At 35.1% G+C, this 18872-nt stretch overlaps 1 protein-coding gene across 1 annotated transcript; it reads left to right on the top strand.

Moving 5' to 3' along the window:
- The first annotated feature begins 2159 nt into the window (after nt 1-2159).
- On the top strand, nt 2160-17572 carry LOC129269532 (uncharacterized). The gene is made up of 4 exons (XM_064105918.1): nt 2160-2324; nt 5107-6577; nt 6903-7083; nt 12581-17572. The coding sequence occupies exons 2-4, from the start codon at nt 5402-5404 to the stop codon at nt 12772-12774; spliced, it is 1551 nt and encodes a 516-aa protein (XP_063961988.1). The 5' UTR covers nt 2160-2324; nt 5107-5401; the 3' UTR covers nt 12775-17572.
- Nucleotides 17573-18872: the final 1300 nt, after the last annotated feature.

The following is an 18872-nucleotide window of genomic DNA, read 5'->3' as shown; positions in this document are numbered from 1 at the left end:
GGCATATATTACACGAAATATGTCCATTTGTTAGTAACAGGGAGCTATTCCATTTTTGGAAGCCACATTGGATTTTTGGACAAACTTGACCACTGACTGTCCTTGTTACTTGTCCTAATGTATTATTTGACCCATTTAACCATGACATAAACATATTCCAGGATATCAAACAAACTACTTTTTTAATGCAGCAACAGCAATTTTAGACTCCATTTTTTGGAAGCCATCTTGGATTTTTTTTTATATAATGGACAACTGACTGTCCATTCAACTTGTCATAGTGTATTATTTGACCATTGAAACCATGGTCTAGACACCAAAATCATATATCTCAGATTGATAGGAAATGACCTATAAAATTATGTTCATTTATATATCAACAGCCATTTCAAACTCCATTTTTGGAAGCCGTCTTAGGGTTTTGGACACGTCAGACCACTGGCTGTCCTTGTAACTAGTCCCAATGTACTACTTCACCCTTAAAACCATCCCATAGAAACCAAATTAAGCCACTGAAATTAGATGTTATTTGGTTGTCATGGCAATGGCTTAAGTTATTTGTACATCAACAGCAAACATATCTATGCTTTGCACCCTAAAATTAGGGGAAATTTATGACAAAATACAGATTTTAAACTGTTTTTCGATCAAATTTGGTGCTTTTCTTGGAAAAAAAGAGTCGTTGCCATGGCAACGGCCCATTTGCAACATTGATATTTATCATTAACTTCAAGCATTACCAAGGTAACCTCAAATTTCATCATTCTAATGAACTAATGCGAAACACTGTAATCTTTGTTCAAAATTAAAAGACTGGGTCAAACCTTGAGTTAATTGTTATAAATTGCATTTTCCACCTGTCCATTATCATGTCAACCATGTTATATTTTTTTCAAATTAGATGTTATTTGGTTGCCATGACAATGGATTTATATGTTATTTGCATGTTAACAGCAAACATATCTATTCTTACCCTAAAGTTAAGGGAAATGAAAGAAAAATTAGATTATACAGTCCTTTGTTAAAATCAAAACTGCTATTGTTCTTGGGTAAATGATCCGTTGCTATGGCAACAGGCCATTTGGAACATTGATACTTATCGTTGAATTCAAGTATTACCAAGGCAACATCAATGTTTATCATTTTAATTAGTTCATGCAGAACACTGACTGTATTATTTTCCCCTAAATTAGTTGAGTAGGTCAGACCTTACGAATGTACATTAAGTTAATATTCATTGTATCTTTCACCTGTTTTTAACCTTATCATCCACTTTTTAAAAAGATTAGATGTTATTTGGTTGCCATGGCAATGGCTTAAGATGTTATATTTATATATTTAATCACAAAAATATCTCGATTAGTACCTTTAAATTAGGGAAAATGGAAGATGATCATACTGTACATGTATTCTACATGTTTATCAATATTTTTACCTTTCTAGAGGAAAATAAGCTGTTGCCATGGCAACGGGCCCTTTGTAAAATTGTTCCTTTTTAAATTTAATTCAAGCATTTCCAAAGCAACATAATATTTTATCTTTATAAAGAACTCCTGCAGAACAATTTTGTATTTTTTGTTCAAATGAGGGGGTCAAAACTTAAGCATACAGATTAAGTCAATTCCAATTGTATTTTCCACCTATCCATTGTCTTGACAACCATGTTATTTTTGTAAATTAGATGTTATTTGGTTGCCATGGCAACGGCTTGAGATGTAATTTACACATTTAGCAACCAAAATATCTTTGTTAAGCACTGTAAAATTAGGGGAAATTAAAGATATATCATATTCTACAACTTTTTTTAATCAAAATTTTTATTTTTCAGGGGAAAAACAAGCCGTTGCCATGGCAACGGACCATTTGGAACTATCTTAATGATCTTGAATATTTCTAAATTTCATATGTTTTCAATCGGGAGCCTGAAAATTATCATTTTGGTCATCTATATCATGTTTATTTACCATTTATATGGGAATGTATGTTGTTTTGGAGAAATTAATCCGTTGCCATGGCAACGGCCGAAAATGGCATTTATAAATTTACCTCCCATCTTTAAAATAAATGTTATAGCATATACTAATACTTAATTGTGAAAGTTTCATGCTTTAGTCAAAATTTGCACAATTGTTGTGATTTTTGGAGCTAATCCGCTCTACTATGTAACCTTATGTGTAACCTAATAAATGTAAAAATAAATTCAATCAAAACAAAAACAAACACACACCCTGGATTTGGGGATTTGGCTTCGGCCTCGCTTATAACCGGTTCGGATAATAACCGGACATGGAATGAGCGGAGCCACGGCTTATGATGGCGCCTTGGTAACTGATTATTACTTTTCAGTTAACACTTTTTATGTTAGCATAATTGTGACATATTGTATGAAGGAGAATGAGAAAAGCATTTTGTAAATTGTTTTTTTTTAAATCTTTATGTGTAAAGTTGATGTGAAATATATGAAAATGATTGAACAAAATGTCAATATTTGTGTGCTTTGCTTGATAGTGGTCCCATTAACTTCAATCTGTGTTGGATGATAGACTTCGTTCCAACTTCCAAGTATCTAAATTCTAATGTAATGGCAATCAAGTGCTATGAGTTCACTGGGCCGGCTCCAGTTGGTGCCATTTCGCACCAATGCAAAGTGGCTGTGGCACCTACTTAGCTGTCGCGTGCAGTAGCTTAATGCCTCCAAACTGGGGCGTGCTAACGGCGCGCGCCCAAAATTGTACTATAATTTATTTTTAGTATTTTCACTAGGGCCTATTCTGTTTATTCATTTATTCAATGTTTTATGTTTCATCTTTTTTTCCTTCTTCATATTTCTCTCTCAATATATTTATCTATTTCTCATTGATTTTTTATCCTATAGGGGCCTACTTCAAAAACTAAAAGCACTCAATCAGTACCTGGACTAAATTAGATGATTATTACCCACCAAAAAATACAAATTTTCAAGAAATATGACTTTTACAAGTCAATTTATTTCTCTACCCTTTTCTCTGCTGTTTAGGGCTCAAAATATCCCATTACTGTTTACATTTTACACCAAAGGGTCTCATTTCATCTAAAAATTTTATCAATATTCAAGTATAGATCCAGATCTAGGCCTTTGTGATTGGCATTAAAAAAAAATCAAAATCAAATTTCATCTGCAAATTAAAAGAAATTACATGTTGATTGTATAACTGTACATCATACTACTAAGCCTGAGTCGAATCAATTTTAAAATAGGTGTTCGATCGATGTCATCGAACGCCGGTGCAGATTTTGCAAAATCGGTGCATCGAAAAAAAAAAAAAAATACGTCGGCCGGTCGATTCATTTGGTTCACACAAACATAAAAATAAACAGTAATATCCAACTTGACTACTACTTACTTCATTTATATTGCCCCCAAAATGAAACCGATTGTGTAATTATGATGCCTATTCACCATTAATTTGAAGTTTATTTCGATCATAGTTCGAGTCTTACTCGTCTGCCCGGCTTGTCTGCTCGTGCCAAGATAATCTATGCACGATGAATTTATGAATGGAAGTCGCCATTGATCATGCATGCGCAGTACTGTGCTTTAATCAAATCAGAAAATGGCTGGAAAATTGACGCGATCAACGTAAAGTAAATCTTGCTTTCATGAACAATATTAATATCATCACCATAGAACATGGTTTAATCGTAATATTTAACAATAATTTGCATATGGTAATCATTAATATGAATTTAGAGCTTGATGTGAAACGTTTGTATTTCGTTTCAATTTTCAATGGCGGACATCACATGACGATTGACTTGAGTGAGTGCACTTGTCTAAAAAAAAATAATTATCACGTCAGGATTGATTATCGAACATTGTCAACATGTAGAAACTCTTTTGAAGATCGTAATATCACCATATAATAATATTTTACATGACAAAACAGAGAAAAATTACGTTTGATATTTTTTTCCCATCAATTTGAAGCTTGTTTGTGCCCAACTTTGGTCTCCGATTTCATGAATGGAAAATATGTCAGACGTCATCGAACGCGCATGCGCATTGTGCTTCTTTTCTCGGAGCTCGGAGACGTCCAGAGATGGAATAAAAAATAAAAATAATGCCAGTATAATACTATTAATTCTTCCATATGAACATAACATACTTTGCTGACATCGTCAATATTTTTAGTATGGCCATAAAATCTTATTAAAATCGTAATTATTTAATATCCAATAATAATTTATATGAATTTAGAGCTCGATCCGAGACATTCGTATTAATTTTGATCACAAGCTCTTGTGTCTAAAAAAAATGGATTATCATTATCAGGATTAAGTTTCGAACATCGTCAGAACTCATATTCCACAATCTTTCCTCACAATCGTTATATCAGCATTGAATACCAATTCAAATGACCATCTAGAGAAAATTACGTATTTATTCCCATCAATTTATTTGGAGCTAATTTTGGATCCAACTACCCCGCCAACTACACAATCTCAGGCAAGTTACAGCGCTCTCCCCGCTGTTTGCACTTGTTAAAGATGGCGCTGGCAAGCATGCACGCCTGTCGTTTCGGTAGAGTGAGTGTACGGGGCTGCGGACGGGGTTGGTGTGTGCGAGTCTGGACCGCGAATGCTAGTTGACCGAAAATCATTCGGATCGACTCTGCGTGATTCATGTCTTTAATATTGTTTCATTTCAAACTTATATGTTATCATCTGCAAATATCATTGTTGAAGATATTTTGGGAAGAATTCTGCATTGCTCCCCGGCCTTTTTTTTGTGTTTTGTGATCATGGAAAATACAAACGAACTTTGCTCTGTCATCTGCTTTTGCAACGCTCACCCGGCCAGCGCAGACCGTCAGTGCATGTAGTGCATGCATAGCGCGCGCATGCATCGACGGCCGGCCGGAGCAAAAAAAATGACTCGATTTTCCCCGCCTTCAAATTTCGATGCATCGATGTTCGATCGAATTAGAGCTGTCAAACACCGGTTTTCAAAATAATCGATATGACTCAGGCTTACATACTACCTTAGATTAAGTGAGGTAGATCTGCATTTATTATGATTGAAGTCTTAAAAGTATTAAATCATGTCTATATTTGACTTCATTTCAGGTTGATGTATTTACGGTACCAACGCCTCCAGGGAAGGAAACTTCAAACAATCTCGCCTTTTCCTCTCCTGACCAGAACCCTGAGCTTTTTCTTCAACTTGGCTTATCAGTGCCGTATGAGAATCCCTACCATTGTTTTTGTGGGCCTTCTTGCATTTGATGTGCGCCTCCAGCTCCAGATCAATGTAGTCCAGATTTAACATTTTGAATATGTAGTATCTACAAATTGCTCTCCTCCACTAACATACATGTAAGAAAAGTCTCTGCTGTATCAGAACTTGGTATATTATTCCACCATGACAAGAAGTGTAAAAGATCTGCGAGAACTTATTTGTGTATCAAGACTCTCAATAAGAGATGATGACGATGACGACTATGACCTATCCAGACCTCTTAGTTCTTTGAGCATCTATGGGGAAAGGTCTGCAGGGCTTGTCAACGGGAATGGAGATTACCTCCAGAGAGCAGATGTACAGAGAGCTCAAGGAGCCAATGAAAGTGTGTTTGCTGTCCCGCGACCTCCATCTAGCTCCAAAGGAGGCTCACGATTGAAATCGGGGAAGAGACCTCAGTCGGCACACAGCAAATCACTCTCCGAACATTCTAGTTTCAACTTCCGCAAGGGTTCTGCGCCATTACCACCAGTCGGAGGAAGTTCTAGGCCAGGGTCCAACAGCAGCTCAGGTAGTGATAGGCCAGGAAGCGGGGAAAGTGCCAGGAGTAACTTTGATCATGTTCTGCAGTACTTGACTGAGGCTTCCATCACAGAATGGCTAGAAAGAACCACTCAGATGCTGAACGAACTAACAGATTGGTGTAATAATCTGGATCACTTTGTGGATTTTGCACAGTTTTGGTTGACGGAATTCCCAGAAAACCAGCGCCTGGAGATTTACAAACTTGAAATCAGCATTGTAGCTGATGAGCTTATTGCTGCCTTTGGTGATGCATATGTCCAAGGAAAAGTCCACCCTTCAGATGTCAGTGGTATCATTTCAGCCATCCTCCAGGAGTACCCAAACAAATTATGCAGTGCACAGGGAGGTCATGTTTTCCTTGATATCTTGGACACCATCACATCTCAAAAGACTCAGATTTACAGAAGGCTCTTGACGGACACAAGAATATCAACAAGGAACAGCACTTATGCTCAGAGTCTACTGGCTCTCAGGGCATTTTCTCTTCTGAGCATATGGAGCAGTGTTGTTCATTTCTACAGGAGAGTAACCGATCAGGCTACTGGAGCTGAAGGTGGTGAAAAGCCACTTGAGAAGAAGTCCACAGGTCACGGAGAGCCTGTCGCCCAGCAGAGGCTGTTCAAATCTGTGCAGAAGGGGTACGTGAGTGTCATCTATTATTACTTGAGGAATGGAAGAGTGAAGCTGGATGTGAGGGATGATCATGGAAGGACACTCACCTTTGCTGCTGTTCTGGCCAATCAGAGCAGTGTCTTGCATTATCTTATCACAAAGGTGTGTATAAACTGTTGTGTTACCTGTACTTTGTAAACAAAATATTAAAAACAACTGAACTTACATACTAGTAAATATGTACCATACCTGTACTTCATATGATTGAAGTATTCACTTACATCTTGGATAAAATATATGTACATGTAGCAAACAATGTTTACATGTGTACGAACTCAAAGGTTATTGTATGAACTCATAGTAATTTCAAATTCCGCACAGTTCAATGTTAAACAGGTTTATTGTGCCCTTTTACCTTACACTTTTCTATCATTTCATATGGAATGTTTCAAATCCTAACCAGTTTATTGTCATATTTTTTCATCAGCACAAAGTTGCGCTTCCTGTCAATGAAGCTGGTGAATCAGGCAATACCCCTTTACACACGGCAGCAAACTGGAACTATGTGGACTGTATCCAAGTCCTACTCACCAAGGGAAATGCTGACGTCAACATAACCAATCAAGAATGTGACAATGCTACCCCACTTCATGTTGCTGTTATGCAAGGTATATGTTGGGAAAGGTCAAAGGTCACTGGGTTACAAGTTGAACTGTGAGATATAATATGCAATCTAATAAAGATAATTGAAAGGCATTAGAGATGATTTATTCTAAACCCCTCAAAAAAGTTTGGAAATCTGAGTTTGGCCATTAATTTCTCCCAACTCCCAATTTTACACAATACATATTTGATATCATTCAAAAGATCATTTAATTCTCTTTAAAATGATATCATGCTTGTTATGATCATGCCATCACAAAAAGAGCAGGATTCAAAAGTGTTGGATGAGGTTTGAATTGAAAAGCTGCAAAACGATCAGAAATAGTCATGAAGGGTCAATAAAGAATATGATTCTTTTGTCTGTGTCTATAGAGATGAAAATCCATTCAAATGAAGACCCTGCTTCATTTTTGTTTTATTGTGGTTTATGTAGTGATGATTCTGTGAGATAACATGGTTCGAGTCACGGTTTTAAATACCCATGCATGTTTGTTACTGTATGTGTTTGCTTATGCAGAGATGTGTTTGATTCCGTGTTAATGTTGATGTGAAGGTGCATGAAAACAAAAGAAACTGCTGAGAAACTCACTCATCACCACGGAAAAAAAGAACAGTGACTTTCAATAGTGTCATTTTGCAACTTTTGAATTTTGACCTTGCCCCACATTTCAAGGCACTGCACCTCCATGCGAACTATAATCATATCATGTCGGGTATCATTTTAAAGAAAATTAAATGATCTATTCATTGGTATCAATCACACATTAATATTCACTAAAACTGAGGAGGGATTATCGATCAAATTCAGATTTCCAAACTTTTTTGAGGAGTTTATATATTTACAATTTTGTGGGGGTGCTGTATTTGGAGGAAAAGACTTATGATGTTTTCTCAGACTTTCCATCATCACTATTTTTTTTATTTTTTTTAGTTCAGGGAGATGCCACATTTATTTTCAAGTCATTTATTATTGTGTCCACATGAATTGAATTACAAGTGGGAGGTTCTGGTTGCTCATGGATAGAGCATCCATCATCAATCCTTTTAATCTCCAGCTAAACTTAAAGATAGCAACATTTTAAGTACTTCTACACAGGGCTAAGAACGGAGTTAATCATCCAAGTTTAAAGCTGGAGGAAATTAATTGCAGCAAGCAATGATTTCATGAGAAAGTTGAAAAAATCGAGGTCAATCGTCACAATATCATAAAAGAATTAGATCTGGTTTATTTACATAGATGGCAGGACTTTTAGGTGGAACTCTGTAATATAATGAAATTTAAGCTGAAAATGACCTGACTGAAGATCACCAACACAGATAAGCACATATGGGACAGTGTATTATTACTGCTTGGGAAAAAGACCCGACATTTGGCTGGTATGCCATGGTTGTCATTTTTAGCTCATCCAGCCCGAAGTGTATTATTACTGCTTGGGAAAAAGACCCGACATTTGGCTGGTATGCCATGGTTGTCATTTTTAGCTCATCCGGCCAGATGAGCTTATGCCGCGGCGTCCGTCATCTGTCGTCCATCCACAATTTCAAAATGCTTCTTCGCCATTTCAAGTCCGATTTCAATTCTGTTTGCTTTATATGATAGCACTAGGTGGGGGATTCAAAACTTCTACACAGAATTTAGAAACTCATTAAATATGCTAATTTATGCACATTTTTCAAAATTCACAAAAAATGATTCTTCTTCTTTATTTGTTGACCGATTTTGATTTTTTTGCTTCCATCTGGTAGAGCTTTATAAGGTTCACCAAACTTCTACATAGAATTTTGAAATTCTGACTACAACAATTTTTATGCTAATTTATGCAAAATTAATTTATGCATGTTTTTCAAAATTCACATAAAATGCTTCTTCATTTGTTGACCAATTTTGATTTTTTTTTTCTTCCATCTGGTAGAGCTTCATGAGGTTCACCAAAATTCTTCACAGAATTAATTTTTAAATTTGGAGTAGAAAATTATTTATGCTAATTTATGTGAAATTCATAAATCACAGAAAATGCCTCTTTATTTGTTGACCAATTTTGATTTTTTTTTTTCTTCCATCTGGTAGAGCTTCATGAGGTTCACCAAAATTCTTCACAGAATTTTTAAATTTGGAGTAGAAAATTATTTATGCTAATTTATGTGAAATTCATAAATCACAGAAAATGCCTCTTTATTTGTTGACTGAACTTCAAAATGCTTCTTCTTCGTCATTTCAAGTCTGATTTCAATTCTGTTTGGTTTATATGATAGCATTAGGTGGGGGATTCAAAACTTCTACATAGAATTTTGAAACTCATTAGATATGCTAATTTATGCACATTTTTCAAAATTCACAAAAAATGATTCTTCTTCTTTATTTGTTGACCGATTTTGATTTTTTTGCTTCCATCTGGTAGAGCTTTATAAGGTTCACCAAACTTCTACATAGAATTTTGAAATTCTGACTACAACAATTTTTATGCTAATTTATGCAAAATTAATTTATGCATGTTTTTCAAAATTCACATAAAATGCTTCTTCATTTGTTGACCAATTTTGATTTTTTGTTTCTTCCATCTGGTAGAGCTTCATGAGGTTCACCAAAATTCTTCACAGAATTTTTAAATTTGGAGTAGAAAATTATTTATGCTAATTTATGTGAAATTCATAAATCACAGAAAATGCCTCTTTATTTGTTGACCAATTTTGATTTTTTTTTTCTTCCATCTGGTAGAGCTTCATGAGGTTCACCAAAATTCTTCACAGAATTTTTAAATTTGGAGTAGAAAATTATTTATGCTAATTTATGTGAAATTCATAAATCACAGAAAATGCCTCTTTATTTGTTGACTGAACTTCAAAATGCTTCTTCTTCGTCATTTCAAGTCCGATTTCAATTCTGTTTGCTTTATATGATAGCACTAGGTGGGGGATTCAAAACTTCTACACAGAATTTAGAAACTCATTAAATATGCTAATTTATGCACATTTTTCAAAATTCACAAAAAATGATTCTTCTTCTTTATTTGTTGACCGATTTTGATTTTTTTGCTTCCATCTGGTAGAGCTTTATAAGGTTCACCAAACTTCTACATAGAATTTTGAAATTCTGACTACAACAATTTTTATGCTAATTTATGCAAAATTAATTTATGCATGTTTTTCAAAATTCACATAAAATGCTTCTTCATTTGTTGACCAATTTTGATTTTTTTTTTCTTCCATCTGGTAGAGCTTCATGAGGTTCACCAAAATTCTTCACAGAATTAATTTTTAAATTTGGAGTAGAAAATTATTTATGCTAATTTATGTGAAATTCATAAATCACAGAAAATGCCTCTTTATTTGTTGACCAATTTTGATTTTTTTTTTTCTTCCATCTGGTAGAGCTTCATGAGGTTCACCAAAATTCTTCACAGAATTTTTAAATTTGGAGTAGAAAATTATTTATGCTAATTTATGTGAAATTCATAAATCACAGAAAATGCCTCTTTATTTGTTGACTGAACTTCAAAATGCTTCTTCTTCGTCATTTCAAGTCTGATTTCAATTCTGTTTGGTTTATATGATAGCATTAGGTGGGGGATTCAAAACTTCTACATAGAATTTTGAAACTCATTAGATATGCTAATTTATGCACATTTTTCAAAATTCACAAAAAATGATTCTTCTTCTTTATTTGTTGACCGATTTTGATTTTTTTGCTTCCATCTGGTAGAGCTTTATAAGGTTCACCAAACTTCTACATAGAATTTTGAAATTCTGACTACAACAATTTTTATGCTAATTTATGCAAAATTAATTTATGCATGTTTTTCAAAATTCACATAAAATGCTTCTTCATTTGTTGACCAATTTTGATTTTTTGTTTCTTCCATCTGGTAGAGCTTCATGAGGTTCACCAAAATTCTTCACAGAATTTTTAAATTTGGAGTAGAAAATTATTTATGCTAATTTATGTGAAATTCATAAATCACAGAAAATGCCTCTTTATTTGTTGACCAATTTTGATTTTTTTTTTCTTCCATCTGGTAGAGCTTCATGAGGTTCACCAAAATTCTTCACAGAATTTTTAAATTTGGAGTAGAAAATTATTTATGCTAATTTATGTGAAATTCATAAATCACAGAAAATGCCTCTTTATTTGTTGACTGAACTTCAAAATGCTTCTTCTTCGTCATTTCAAGTCTGATTTCAATTCTGTTTGGTTTATATGATAGCATTAGGTGGGGGATTCAAAACTTCTACATAGAATTTTGAAACTCATTAGATATGCTAATTTATGCACATTTTTCAAAATTCACAAAAAATGATTCTTCTTCTTTATTTGTTGACCGATTTTGATTTTTTTGCTTCCATCTGGTAGAGCTTTATAAGGTTCACCAAACTTCTACATAGAATTTTGAAATTCTGACTACAACAATTTTTATGCTAATTTATGCAAAATTAATTTATGCATGTTTTTCAAAATTCACATAAAATGCTTCTTCATTTGTTGACCAATTTTGATTTTTTTTTTCTTCCATCTGGTAGAGCTTCATGAGGTTCACCAAAATTCTTCACAGAATTTTTAAATTTGGAGTAGAAAATTATTTATGCTAATTTATGTGAAATTCATAAATCACAGAAAATGCCTCTTTATTTGTTGACTGAACTTCAAAATGCTTCTTCTTCGTCATTTCAAGTCTGATTTCAATTCTGTTTGGTTTATATGATAGCATTAGGTGGGGGATTCAAAACTTCTACATAGAATTTTGAAACTCATTAGATATGCTGCATGAAGTTCACCAAACTTGTACACAATTTTGAAATTATGTCTAGTAAATTATTTATGCTAATTTATGCAAAGTTTATTCATAAATTTAAAAAAAAAGTTTTTTCTTCATTTATTGATCAATTTCAATTCTGTTTGCTTTATATGATAGCTCGATGTGGAGATACAAAATTCAAACACAGAATTTTGAAACTCATTAAATATGCTAATTTATTCATATATTTTCAAAACTCACAAAAAATACTTATTTATTTGTTGGTTGATTTTGATTATTTTTGTTCCATCTGAGAGCTACATGAGGTTCACTAAGGTTCTACACAGAGTTTAGACATTTTGACAAGAAAATTATTTATGCTTAATTTATATGAAATTTATTCATAGATCACAAAAAATGCTTCTATGTCATTTCTTCATCAATTTTAATTCTATATCCTTATGTCACCAATGTAATTCACTACAGTGTCAACTGGGCTGAAATTAAAATTGTATTAAATTTTCGTTGCGAGATACCGGATGAGCTCCACATCATCGATGTGCTAGTTTTAGCAATTACACCTTATCTACCAGGATCATTTTGCACACATTTTATTCATACATTATCAATACTTTGGGTGTCATTTCATTCAATTCTACGCAACTCATTTTCAGATCATTACAACAACTGGTGTGTATATACAAAACTTTGAATTAATCTTTAAGTTCAGGAGCATCGTGTGAACCTTACTATTTGTTTACATTGACTGCAGGTCACGTGGAAGCAACCAAGATGTTGGTGTCTGCTGGTGCGAACGTGACAGCCAACATGAATGGCATCACTCCTCTACAGCTGGCCACAGATATGGGTCATGGAGAGATCAGAAAACTACTCTTGACAAAATCAAGGCTTGGTGATTACCATGATGAAGCTATGGATGTTGCTGATGGGGATTATGATGCCTAGATCCGTCTTCATGGGGAAGTCCACCATGGTGTACAGGGCATCCCATAAAAAAGGGAAACCTGTCTTTTATATAGATATCACATCTTTGAATATAACATTACTCCTCTACACCTAGCTACGGATATGGGGCATGGAAAGATTGGGAAACTGCTCTTGACGAAATCAGGGCTTCATGACTTCCATGATGAAGCGATGGATTTCGCTGATGGAGTGGAGTATTATTAGATCCGCATATAAAAAGTAGAAGATTTTTATATGCCTTTATACAATCAGATAAAGATTGTTGTAAATCACAAATATTTAAAGGACAAATCCACCCCAACAAAAATTTGATTTGATTAAAAAGAGAAAAATCCAACAAGAATTTCACTGAAAATTTCATCAGAATATTATGTAAAATTAGAAAGTTATGACATTTTCAAGTGTTGCTATATTTCCCAAAACAGTTATATACACATCCTGGTTGGTATGCAAATGAGGTGACTGATGACATCACCCACTCTTTATTTCTTTTGTATTTTATTACATGAAATATGAAATATTCTAATTTACTCCTCATTGTCATGTGAAACAAAGTTTATTCCCCCTGAACATGTGGAATTACCATTGTTTAACATTTTATGGTTCAGTCAAGTTGGTCCTTATTGTCAAATCAGTAAAAAATTGAAATATTGTATAATTTAAACAATAAAAAACAAAAGAAATGGTGAGTGAGGAACATCATTGACTCTCTCATGTCCTAACATTTTTATTTTTCATCCGATTTTGATGAAATTTTTAGTGTTATGCTTGTTTGATTTTTTTTCTATTGATTCTATCAAAATTTGCCTGGGATGGATTTGACCTTTAAATGGTCACATATGAGCACTTTATGCTAACCTGCTATAAAACTGGTAAAGGTATGCCTAAAAAACATTGAGCATGTGCTCTAATATCATAGATCATATATTTGATGCATTTTAATGTAAAATGGTATTGAACACTTAACAATAAAGAGTAATAAAACAGATCCTGATGTAAAATGAAGACAAATGAGCTCTGATTCATGTCAAACCACAGAGCAGACATGAAATTATAAGGTATATTCAACGACATAAACAGTGTTACTAATCAGGGGTGGCGTTGCGGCAATGACTGTAATTTAGTTTGAGATTTTAGGGGTTTTCCCCCCTTTTTGAACATCATCAAATCAATTCATTGCAGGCTCTGTACCTATCACTGGTGGTGTAATTTAAGTCTTTCATTATTAAAGTGTGTTACTCTTGCATAAAATCCACAATCTGGTATTGCACTGTTAAACAATTCAGTCTTCGCAGTTGTGTTTTAACTGTAAACTTCAGTTTATGTCAGGGTTCCCAGTCCATCAGGGAAAATTATTCTACCTTTTTCCAGTCAGGGAAAAATCAGAGAATTTGATTTTTTTTAATACCTCATATAAGGGGAAATTGCCTCAAATCAGGGAGAAATCAGGGAATACTGATTGGCCCAAAAGTCGAAAGCACAGTAGTCAGTCAGACTCTTATATTTTGTTGCATATCAAAACAACATCCATTGAATGACTGGTTATGGTGGTTTTTTAGTGTTTACTAATTAGTTTTGCATTATTGTTTTTATACTGAAAATACATGTAATTCACTGCAACATCGTGGAAAACATGCAAAACTGGAAATGGGTTTAAATAATTATCAGGGAATTTTTAAACTTCATCTGGGAAAAAATCAGGGAAGTTTGTTTTTCTTGAAAAGCTGGGAACCCTGATATCTTTACATTTAAAGTGCACAGGGTCAGGGTAAATACCAACGAACGTGTTGCTGCCCTCTACGTTCGTTGGTACATACTTTAATATTCTGTTCGGATTAATAATAATTGATACAATAAAAAAAATCATGTCTAAAGTTGTTTTTCTGGTCATTGACTGTTAGTTTTAAATTGAATCTTGTACCGATGTACATTTTTTAAAAACATTTCATCATTTGTGTGATTTTTGTTTTTTCTTCAGATTCCTTGGTCCTTTGGAAATTCTTGTGTTCAGCAAAAATGCTTACCACTCATCTTATACTAAGTCCTGTACATTTTTTTTTTCGCTTCAAATTTAGAACTACCTGGCCCTCTCTCTTTGCAGAAAGTTTTGTAGGGTGATGGGAAAGACAATGAATTGGGATATAACAAATTTAAAGCTTATATCCTAAAACTCTTGCAAACATTATATCTTTATAATGATTAGACTGACAAACTTTGAAAATATTATGTTGGGATCATGATTTTTAGCCCCTTTGAAGAGTTGATTTGCTGAGTATAATCCGTAAGATATTTGACACAGTGCGATTACAATGGGCTGCACATACAAACGTTTTGACCGCTTGAGAATGCATCACACTGATTAACTGTTCAATCATTTATAATTTTGTGAAATTTACTGTTGGTAGCATAGGGCCATTTAACATGAAATGTACAAACAAGTTAATGAAGTTGTTTATTATAATGGTAAGTTTGACTGCAAACCAAATTGTGTAAGGATTGCAAGGTCTTTGTTGTATAAAGACTAAAAAAAATTATGGTAACTACCATTGAATCCTAGAGTTTGAGTGGGTGTGGAGACCTGTTACTGTGGCAGCTACTATAGTGGCACAGTTACCATAGTTAAGTCTTTATCAAACGGGCCCAAGGTGCAGAAATACCATCTTTTTCTTTTGTACATCTTATATTTTATGTTTGTAGGTTTCAAAATGAAAGATGTTAATGAAGCATGTGAATATAGTGAACACAGGTCCAATTGTACCAATAACTCAAAAGCAAGTTTATTTCTACAATATTGAATTTCCATTTAGTTTGTTGCAGACTACAGAGCAAGGAGGACATTTCCAAAATGGTATGTAAAAAATTCTTGTAAAGTATAAAGGCTTAACATAAAATGAGGTACACTGTCATCTTGAAGGAAAATTTTATCTTATTTTTAATCCGAATCTATATTTAGAATGATGTACAGTTGAACAAGATATGTCTATTTTTGAAATACTTTCTTCCTGCCACAAATTTGACATTGTTATCAAAGATTAATCCTTAGAATAGATTGTTTATGTTGCCTTGTAATTGTCATTTATATATGGAGTTTTGATGTTTCACTACGGAAATTATGTTGACAAAGGTTGGTATTTATTTTACAAATATCTTTGAAAGAACAATACTCTGACACAAACTATAATTGTTTTTTTTTATTTCAAATGCATAAGATAATAATTCATAAGTTTTCATGTATGGAACAAACAGCCTAAAATCAATGTATTAGCCTGTACTTTGGCAATACCGTGTGAGTACAAAAAAAATGGACACGTCACAACCCCCAATTTAAGGAAAAATTATGTCATGAACACATAATTGTTATAAATGGCCTGAAAGAGTATGTTCTCCCAAATAATTTGATACCATATTTATGTGTTAATGTGTTAATGGTTGGATGATCAGGAGGTATTCTTTGCAGCGATGTAAATATTGATTTGCTCCAAAGTGAGGCACGACTGCAATGAATGAATCCAGATGTCAATGATTTTACAATTGTTTAATAAACACTTTATAGTTTCAATTCTCAACTTAATTTCATTGAAAAGGAATTTGTAAATATGTTTACTATTTCTCATGTAGGATTATGACATCATTGGCATCACGATTCATTCATTGCATACATGCCTTACTTTTGCGCAAGTCAAAATTGATATCACTGTAAAGAATACCTACTGATTATCCAAGCGTTAACCCCGAGGGGGGGGGGGGGCACTCGACCAAAAAAGTAGTAGGTATGTGCCGCGGGCGAGACAAAAAATGGGGGCCTTGGAGCGGGCTTATTGTAAAAAGGAGGGTCTTCGGAACTACACATTTTTGTGAAAACGGGGGTCCTTGGAACAGGTCGCCTGCGTGTGAGTGCGTATTCATCCCTATGGAACGGGCATACGTGCATGCAGCTAGCCCAGCAGCACGGGCGCCGGGTGCGCTAGCGCAGAGGCGATGGTCGGACAACGCTCTGCGGCCGCTTTTCACCAAATTTGCGGCTCATTGTAGCAGATCAATACGGCCGGAACGGCGTAACGGAAAATATGCGAAGCTTTGGAGCGGACTTCTTGCTTCTTTTTTCTCGATAAGAAGAAAATGCTATGCTTTGGAGCGGCTTTCTTTGTTCTTTTTCTTAATAAGACAAAAATGCTATGCCTTGGAACGGAAATTTGAGTGTAAAAATGGGGGTCCCCTCCGCGGCACATACCCTCTATGCATTATATACTGAGTGCCCCCCCCTGGGCGTTAACACATACACTACCGCATAAAAATGGTATCAATTTAATTGGGAGAAGATACTCTTTCCAGCCATACATAATAATAATGCGTTTATAACATGTTTTTTCCCTAAAATGGGGATTTATGAGGTGTCATTTTCTAGGACTCGCACAGTATAAGAATACATGAAGGTTACAAAATTCCATCCAGTGCTTTCTTTCAAAAGAAAGAAAACGGAGTGCAGTCAATCCAGGTCTCATTTATATAGAATTTATCCCCAACACCATTTTTCTTTTTCTGTGTACCTGCACATATCTATTTACCTATTTATGTAATTCAATGCTACATGTATGTCTTCTGGTGAAAAGAAAGGAGAGAGAGAGAGTGGACAAGAGAGAATGAGAGAGACAGACGTATATAGCAATACACCAATAGAGTTAGCTAGATAGACAGGAACAGAGAAGGAGATACACCTCTAGATAAACAAAGTGTTTTGTTACATGTATTTCTCTTCACATTAAAAGGAATCATTTTATGGCACCTGTTCATTGCTTGAATATATTGTTTAAAAAAATTAGAATAATTTTGATGTGTAATTCTTAAACAGAATGTTATGGTGAGCATATGTGTTCGTAATGGTTTCATAATTATTAATTATTATTATTCATTAAATATTACTTTGTTTTGCAGTCTAGAGCATAATTCCATTTGAATGAAAAGATAAATAAATTTGAAAAGTACTTATCTGGTGTATGAAAATATAGTAGTTGTGGCTTACTGGTAATTGCTATGAAAGTGGCATTGTATAAATTGTTTAAATAGTATAAATTGAGATATAGAGGGCATGGAAGTAGCAAAACAGACGAAGTAGAGAGGGGGTCGGTAGGTCAATACTATATTGGTGTCTATTCGGTAGACTCGGTACCTAATAGGGTTTATTTATTAAGACTTAAACCTCATGAATATTCATGTCACAGAATATAGCATAATTTCCAACGAACCAATCAGCTTGCCTGGTGTGGCGCGATCGGCAAAACATTGCGCTATTGTGAGTTCACTGCGGTCAAGATCATTGACGCAGGTTCGAGACTCGCCTTGAACAATTAGTCAAAGTTCTCTTTTTTATATTGAGGAAAGACTGTAAGGAGGCTGGTTAGAGATAAGGAGGGGGGTAGGTTGGAGAGATCAAGAGAGGGGGGAGAGGCTGGAAAGGGTTTAGGGGGGTAGGTTGGAGAGATCAAGAGAGGGGAGGGAGAGGCTGGAAAGGGATGAGGGGGGTAGGTTGGAGAGATCAAGAGAGGGGGAGAGGCTGGAAAGGGATGAGGGGGATAGGTTGGAGAGATCAAGAGAGGGGAGGGAAAGAGGATAGATAGAGATAAGGAGGGGGATAGGCTGGAGAGATCAAGAGAGGGGGGAGAGGCTGGAAAGGGATGAGGGGGAGAGATCAAGAGAGGGGAGGGAGAGGCTGGATAGAGATGAGGGGGATAGGTTGGATAGATCAAGAGGTGGGGGGGAGGCTGGAAAGGGATGAGGGGGGGGATAGGCTGGAGAGATCGAGAGGGGGGAGAGGCTGGAAAGGGATGAGGGGGATAGGTTGGAGAGATCAAGAGAGGGGAGGGAAAGAGGATAGATAGAGACAAGGAGGGGGAAAGGTTGGAGAGATCAAGAGAGGGGGGAGAGGCTGGAAAGGGATAGGTTGGAGAGATCAAGAAAGGGGGAGGGTAATAGGCTGGATAGAGATGAGAAGGGGATAGGTTTGAGAGATCAAGAGAGGGGGGAAAGAGGCTGGATAGAGATAAGTAGGGGGATAGGCTGGAGAGATCAAGAGGGGGGGG

Source organism: Lytechinus pictus, chromosome 10, assembly GCF_037042905.1.
Source record: "Lytechinus pictus isolate F3 Inbred chromosome 10, Lp3.0, whole genome shotgun sequence".
In the NCBI taxonomy this organism is placed as follows: Eukaryota; Metazoa; Echinodermata; class Echinoidea; order Temnopleuroida; family Toxopneustidae; genus Lytechinus; species Lytechinus pictus.
Note: the sequence above shows the minus strand (reverse complement) of the source record. Positions and strands in the feature narration are given on the sequence as shown.